This window comes from Periplaneta americana, chromosome 8 (assembly GCF_040183065.1).
Source record: "Periplaneta americana isolate PAMFEO1 chromosome 8, P.americana_PAMFEO1_priV1, whole genome shotgun sequence".
NCBI lineage: Eukaryota > Metazoa > Arthropoda > Insecta > Blattodea > Blattidae > Periplaneta > Periplaneta americana.
This window is the reverse complement of record NC_091124.1, coordinates 126,177,464-126,186,116: the sequence shown is the minus strand read 5'-3', so window position 1 is coordinate 126,186,116 and position 8,653 is coordinate 126,177,464. Positions and strand designations below refer to the sequence as shown.

The window sequence follows — 8,653 nt, the reverse complement described above, 5'->3', positions numbered from 1 at the left end:
TCTTTAAGACTGTACATTAGGATGCATAATTAAACTGTAAAGAATCAATTTCCTAAAGTGGTATGATTTGTAACAATTTTTGTGATAAGTGCGTAAGAATGATGCAAATTTTACTAAAAAATTGAAAAAAAAAATCTGTAGAAAGCAACTACCAACACATTTTTAGCTTCAGAACACCAGCCATTGAAAGAAATGACACTTCTGAATACTTCATTCTCTATTTGCAATATATTTTTTTACCCTTAAAACTGAAGGAAAAAAAGGTATTTTACTAACAATTTCAAATTACTGTGACTCTGAAAATATTGAGTCTATGACATATGTCTGTATGACACTTTTTGGTCAGAATGTCTTCGGAAATAAGCTCCGTAAGGGACTGTAAATACTCGTGAATCACTCTGCATATATATACAGAGTGAAAATGAAATAACCTTGCAGATTGAAAGAGATGATTAGGTACACGTAAATGAATAGAAAACCTATACGTTACTTTCGGTGACTAAATGCACGGTAAATTAGAAAATTAAGTTGGAAGTTTCAATAGTCCGGCAACATCGCCGCCAAAACACTCTACTCGTGTACAGATGTAAGAGGTCAACGAACTCGGTGAGTCTCCGTACGTAAGCGCTAAACTACCAAGAAGTTAACCATGCGTTCGCTTCGTGCAATGGCCTGAATTTACATCTTAAATGAATTAAATTTACACGAAAACTGTGCACGCTATTGAAATACGCCAGAGGGATAAATTATTATTTATTAGATTTCCTACCGATATGGAGAAGAATCACATTTCTACTCACAATAGTTACCGAATAAAAGATTGTTAAACATTTGGAAAAAATTAATTATGTGATTTTTATGAAGGGCTGATAGCCATAGTGGGCCAAATCCATTTTCAGAGTTTTGAAGCTTATCTCATCTTTTGATTGCCTGATGACTCACGTACTCAACAGGTAACGTCATTTGGTCCAAATACTTCACGTTATGAAATAATTAAAGCAACAAAAATACTCTCTCAAGCATATACCAGTTCTTTTGAGAAGCAGAGTGGGCCATATCCAAACGTCCAATGAAAGCTACTACTTCTCGCCACGTGACTTGATGTAGAACATGGCAGACGAAGTGAAGGAAAATAACTCAACTAAAGTGAAATCTAGGAAGCGTGTGGAAAACTGTGATGAGTGGGAAAAGAATGTATGGGAAAGGAAAATAGTGGCCAAGAGTATGTAAATGTAAGTGGAAATCCTGTGTCTGCGAAAATGTACACTGACAAAGACTGCAAATGTGGGTTATGTTGTGTCTAACGTTTGGATAATGAAAATAATCGAGCACACATGTGCATAATACATTCCCGTCAATAAGTAATTTTGACCAGCAAATGCAGAACTTGAAGGAATGCTTCATATAATGAATATAAAGAGGCACAGAGGATCAGCTGATGTAGAAGGTAGTCATAAAAACAGCATTCACGCATATATTATATTAAGTTAAAGGTACGCACCATAACCTCAAAAATTATACTTGCATTATATTCTTAAACAAGGTACCTATTAAAAAATTCTCTCTTTTAAGATGAAAACCTTATATCTGCGCTATTAAAATTTCAATAAATTAATGGTGTAGTGTACAATTTTACCTAACTTCGTTAGAGTGTGTATTAATTTATAATTATATGAGAAAAGAATTTATTTAATAAATTAATTTTCATTCAATTTAGAAAATTATATTTCAAAAGAAGGCGAATTTTTGGAACAGAAAACAAGTTTAAATTGTTATCTCTATGAAAGTAGCCTATGTGTACCTATGGTAAACGTTAATTTTTAGTTTTACTTTTTGTTTTTATTTTTTTCAATTTGCATGTAAAACGTTGGAGTACATAATTAACTGTGAACATGATGTTAGGCTATTTGTAGAGAGAAAACACTGCTCAGAGGGGGGCATTTGAAGTGGGATTACATGTATTGTCATACCTTAAAACTGTAAATACTGCAGCAAACCACTTAATAGTATATCCAAATAACGTGTGGAGAACAAAATCGAAACCAGTACACAGCTTCATTTTGAGCCTCCATTGTCTATCATTCACAGTTTAAGAAATAAACCATTAATTTCTAGAATTTGGGCATTCTTTTCTCCCTAATGACAGGGATTTCAGCACTATTGACTTAGATAAACGCAAAGCCAAAATTATCTTTATCGTACACGATTACGTGGTTTAATGCAACACTGTAGAAGAAAAGAAAAGCCCTTATTGTAAATAAAATAGAACAGTCAGACTTCCTTAAACTCAAAGATATTGCAAAATGCAATTTTTTGGTGCGTAAAGACACTACAGATGGTAACAAGGTCCAATGAATGAAAATTAAATGACTGACTTGCGAATCAGCTGAACAATAAAAATTAAATTTCGTTATTCTCTAAATGAGCTAGAAGCAGTTTTACCGAAATTTAGAAATGGAAAAGTAGGCACTGAGACAGCTTTTGGAGATGGCTCACTAGCACATTTTGTTTAGACAAGACAAATGTAGTGTCATAGTGGGCCAACTCCAAGTCTTTGAAATACGTGTAATTTCATGATTTTATAATTAGGCCAAAATATATGTTTTTTCCTTTTTATGTGATATATATAATTTCTTCCTCAGAAAAATACTTGGGGCTAAGAGGGATGAAGTTACAGGAGAATGGAGAAAGTTACACAACACAGAGCTGCACGCATTGTATTCTTCACCTGACATAATTAGGAACATTAAATCCAGACGCTTGAGATGGGCAGGGCATGTAGCACTATGGGCGAATGTAGAAATGCATATAGAGTGTTAGTTGGGAGGCCGGCGGGAAAAAAAACCTTTTGGGAGGCCGAGACGTAGATGAGAAGATAATATTAAAATGGATTTGATGGAGGTGGGATATGATGGTAGAGACTGGATTAATCTTGTTCAGGATAGGGATCAATGGCGGGCTTATGTGAGGGCGGCAATGAACCTCCGGGTTCCTTAAAAGCCAATAAGTAAGTAATTAAGTAAGTAGTATATATAATTTCTTCAATACCTTTATTATATGTTAAATTCATAATTATTTATTAATATTCATTCAATGAATTATTTTATGTATTTAACTTCATCTCAATTTTTCTCAGTTTCATGAAACTTGCACTTGGCTCGCTATGGCTCTCAGCCCTTCATATGATATTATAGTTTTTTATTACATGCAACATGAGCTGTTCGCTATAATATCATATTTCATATTGGTGGAAGGTTCGTAGTTTTTTTTTTTTTCAGAAAAAAAAAAAGGAGTACGACAAGGATGTCAATTATCATCCACCCTGTTCAACATTTACTTGGAGGATTTGATGAAGAACTGTATTCAGAAGGAGGGGTAAAAGTACGAGGAAGAAAAATAAAGTGCAAAGATTTGCTGATGATATGGCGTTGTTAGCAGAAGAGGAGACGATACTAAGTGATATGCTACTGGAGCTAAATGACAGCTGTAAGTATTATGAGATGAAGATAAATGCAAATAAGACCGGGATTATGGCTGTCGGAACAAAAATAAAGATGGAAAACTTGCTAATTCTAAATGATGCAGTAGAGCAAGTGAATAGCTTCAAATACTTGGGATGTACTATAAGCAGTAACATGATCTCCTGTCAGGAAGTCAAAAGGAGGATAGCAATGTCAAAGGAGGCTTATAATAGAAAAAGGAGCATCTTCTGCGGACCTCTGGAAAGAGAACTAGGGAAGAGAACAGTGAAGTACTTTGTGTGGACTGCGGCATTGTATGGGGCAGAAACATGGACGAAATGAAGAAAAACAAATACAAGAATTTGAAATGTGGATTTGGAGAAGAATGGAGCGTGTGAAGTGCAAATACAGAATAATAAATGAAGCTGTGTTGGAAAGAGTGGGTGAAGAAAGAATGATGCTGAAACTGATCAGAAAGAGAAAGAGGAATTGGGTAGGACACTGGCTGAGAAGAAACTGCCTACTGAAGGATTCACCGGAAGGAATGGTGAACGGGAGAAGAGTTCGGCGCAGAAGAAGGTATCAGATGATAGACGACATTAAGATATGTGGATGATATGCGGAGACTAAGAGAAAGGTAGAAAATAGAAAAGATTGGAGAATGCTGGGTTTGCAGTGAAAGACCTGCGTATGTATGTGTGTATGTATGTATGTATGTATTTATGTATGTACTAGATAAATCTGCGATATCTCATTCAGATTCTAACTCTTCCATCCTGATATTCTTTCATGTTTCATGAGCTGACTATTGTGACAATTTGTCACATTCGCCCAGTATGATTGTGTTCCCATTTCCTACCCAGGTTTAACATTCGTTCAGATTAGTGTATTGAGTTAAGATCTGTGTGGTATGTTGGAAGCAGTATGACAGTGTTTTGATACTATTTGGTTCATTAATGCCCTTCTTTGCTTAAGTATATCATAAATGTTTATTTCTGTTGCTTTGCAGTCGAAATGATTGTAATACTATTCCAGTCAGGCTTTCATATATTATATTAGGGAATTAGATGCAGGCGATTTATATATTGAAATGTGCCAGACAGCATTATCGACGATCAGGATGCCGTCGAGGGTTAACTCGGTATTAACCTTTTTACAAGTCATTTTAAATAGTTTTTTTAATTAATTACTCACTAACATTTCCAGCTTTTTGTTGCCAAATGTAGATACATAGGAAGTACGGAATGAAACCGTTCGCATAAGCGATAATGACAAATTCTCCTTCAGATATAGATAAGCTACCAACAATTAAGATCACTAGCATCATTTCAACTCATTGGTTTTGTACAGTGTTTCTCAATCACCGGGCCCTGGCATCAGTTAGGTATACCGGGCCGGGAGATATTCTCCTGGAAATTGTCATTTTACTCTTCTAACAATAAGTATTTTTGACGAATGAGTATTTTATAGCGTAAATATTCTTATGAGAATAATCTTCGTGATTGTGTCGAAAAGCGCAGGTCCAGATCGCCTCTGAACTCTAAATTCTAAAACTTCCTGTGTAGCAAATTTCTGTGACCAGGCTATTTATTTTTTAATTATCAGGAATTTTTCGGACTTAGAAATCTTTCAACATTCGAGAACGAATATTATGGTTTTATTAACTTGTCCTACAGAATAATATCTGTGATATTGACAATTAATATTAGAGGAGAAAAATTCGTCCCGGCGCCGGGGATCGAACCCGGGTCCTTGGTTCTACGTAACAAGCGCTCTGACCACTGAGCTACGCCGAATTCAATCCACAGCACCGGATCGAATTTCTCTCCTTCAATGTTTTCCTTTGTGGCCTGACTCCAAGTTAGGCATAGCCTATATGTTACGTTTATGTCCAATGTCAACTGCCATTACACTAGGGGCGCACTCAGCTGAGTGACTTGTTTGGCCGGTATTCCGCAGTTATATGTACTGCTAGGTGTGAGAATATTATGGATTTATGAATTTGTCCTGTAAAATAATATCTGTGATATTGACAATTAATATTATTAGAGGAGAAAAATTCGCTCCGGCGCCGCGGATCGAACCCGGGTCCTTGGTTCTACGTACCAAGCGCTCTGACCACTGAGCTACATTGAATGAGAGAAATTCAATCCGGTGCTGTGGATTGAATTCGGCGTAGCTCAGTGGTCACAGCGCTTGGTACGTAGAACCAAGGACCCGGGTTCGATCGAATTTTTCTCCTCTAATATTAATTCGAGAAAAGGAATACCGCTATATATGACCGATGATAAAATTTGCCTACAAGCCAGTGACAACAATGGACGGCTAATTCTCTCCTTGCAGGTGTTAGTGACCAATTAGCTGAGAAGTATAAACAAAACGTTTTCACTAAAATGGAAAATTGAGGCAGTCGTATCCGGTTCTGGTTACTGAATACTGCCTATTCGCAACTTCTGATTGCAGTGATAAGTGCTTGTTTAAAACCCGAGTGTCATGATTTTTTAAAAGTACTAGGCATATATATATATATATATGAATAAAAGACAAGAGACATTGCTTAATTTGGGCATTAAGAAATTTCGTACCGAAGGTGCTTGTGGCGCAACAACTAGTGATGCATTCACCCAAAGTCCACAGAGCGATCTTCAGGATAAGCAAAACATAGAGAAGAAAAAGTCTGCGTTCACTTGTAAATACATGGACAACCGCTCAAAACTTTTTTTCGTAATATGCCGTGACACTGACCAACTGTCACGACCTCAGTGCGTCATTTGTGCTACTGTTCTGGAAAATGAAGCTATGAAGCCATCGCGACTTTTTCTAGATCTTCAATATACAGTAAAGCATTGCGATTTAGTCAACAAACCCATTGAATTTTTCATACGTAAAAGTGATGTACTTAAAATAAGAAACAAAATTATTTTTCAAGGTTCAACCACTGGTACTCTTTAAGTATTAGATTACGTACGGCACACTTGATTATTAATACTTATGTTAGTTAAATATACGAACTTTAACAAAAATTGGAAAGGTATTTACGAATACATTTGTTTCCTCCTCGAATATAATTTTCAATCTCTCAGTCTTGAAACTTGGAAGATTGATGAGTTAGGTTTCATGTTAGGGACGTATGTGTACCGTGATTTTCTATTCTTCTATTAGTTTTCTTATATTTCAAACCAAGGTCATTTACAATTCTCGTAAGGCTACTAGCACTACCATGGAACCTAATTTTGTCTTTCAGTTTCAGTTATAATCTTTCGACTCTTAGGATTGTTACATCCTGTCTGTAACCTATCGTGAATAGTAGGCCTACATTATTTTATCAGAATCATCTATTTCCGTCATTATTTTTGGAACATAATGTTTCTTGCCTGACGTATCAAACAGTTGTCTTTTTTCAGTGTGATTATTTCGGTTATTTAACGCTATTAAAATCGAACGTATAGAAAAGTTCTATTACATTTCAAACTTGTTCTTCTACTTTCTGAACGTAACTTTTGAATATCGGAATATCGAGGATTGTTCAAATTTACTTTTTGCCTCTCGCTTCATGAAGTAATAAGTATTAGCAGTAATTTCTATGTTCTGGCTATCAATGTTTTCCCTTTTAATTTAGAAAATCCAGCAGGCTAGGGTTACCATAAAAAGAAATGCTATAGGAGGACATGGAATCTAAAATAAGACGACTTTGCTGAAAAAAAGGAGGTATGAACAAAATTAAAGATAAAAAAAATGGCTCACCTTAGTTAGTTTTCTCACTAGTTGCTGCATCAGTATTACATCTGTACCCTACTTATCGGTGGAGCCCACTTTGTGCACAAGAGCCTGAAGAGACAAACTTATATATCGTAACAAATAACTATGGAATTGTTCACAGGACATGTTCTTAAAATTATATTTTACTATGATGATACCTCTGACTGTCTCCGTTAGTATGCGATTTCGTTCTTTTGTCCATTGAGCAGATATTAGGGAAAATAATCTCTCAACGCTTCCATTGTGACTTGGGATAAATAAATAGAATTGACATATTTTTTTAGGTAATGAGAAAGTTTCGTGCCAGAGAATCAGTGCCATTCCGAGGCTCATTGTATGGATTCGTAACAATCTGTTTTTTACGGTTATGGGTTGTTAGCCCTTCGCCCAACCCCCAAACTGGAGGACCACTCCTTATCGGCTGTCCACAACTGCTTATCCAATCTATTCTCATACTTACTTGTAAGTTAGGTTTCGTAACAATCTGTTTTTTACGGTGATGGGTGTTAGCCCTTCGCCCAACCCCCAAGCTGTTATACTGCTGTCAAAAAATCTCAAAGTTAGAATATTTATAAAACAGTTATATTACCGGTTGTTCTGTATGGGTGTGAAACTTGGACTCTCACTTTGATGAGGAACAGAGATTAAAGGTGTTTGAGAATAAGGTTCTTAGGAAAATATTTGGGGTTAAGATGGATGAGGTTACAGGAGAATAGAGACAGTTACACAACGCAGAGCTGCACGCATTGTATTCTTCATCTGACATAATTAGGAGCATTAAATCCAGACGTTTGAGATGGGCAGGGCATGTAGCAAGTATGGGCGAATCCATAAATGCATATAGAGTGTTAGTTGGGAGGCCGGAGCGAAAAAGACCTTTGGGGGGGGCCGAGACGTAGATGGGAAGATAATATTAAAATAGATTTGATGGAGGTGGGATATGATGGGGTAGAGACTGGATTAATCTTGCTCAGGATAGGGACCGATGGCGGGCTTATGTGAGGGCGGCAATGAACCTCCGGGTTCCTTAAAAGCCAGTAAGTAAGTAAGTATGAGAAAGTTTCAGTGCTCGCAGAACTATTAGAATTAAAGAATTTTCACCATTGTTTATTTGAAGTTAAATCTTTATCAGAATTAATTTGATTGGCATATCTTTGTACATTGCAGAATAAAATTGATAAAATAGCTTATAATCAAGAATAGTGACATTTTTAGAGTATAAGAATTCAATGCATGTCAATAGATTATCACATTTTATGTTTTTATGTGCTCCGGCTTCAAACATTGAAAACAGTTAAATTCTTTCATAGGTTTCACCATTTATTTAGATATTCTATGCATAATATCGCACATTGTTTAATTCTAGTTGAAATTCGAAATGCCGGACATTTCATTTTTTTTAATACCTGCCGGACAGGATAAAATGATTTAAA

The 8,653-nt window shown here is 35.9% G+C and overlaps 1 protein-coding gene across 1 annotated transcript in view; it reads left to right on the top strand.

Annotated features, from left to right (window-relative positions):
• Positions 1 to 1,110: 1,110 nt before the first annotated feature.
• Positions 1,111 to 8,653, top strand: part of LOC138704243 (uncharacterized) — a 32,875-nt gene continuing 25,332 nt past the window's right edge. The window contains exon 1 of the mRNA XM_069832121.1: positions 1,111 to 1,222. Coding sequence (XP_069688222.1) covers positions 1,111 to 1,222 — 112 coding nt within the window. The remainder of the gene's footprint in view (positions 1,223 to 8,653) is intronic.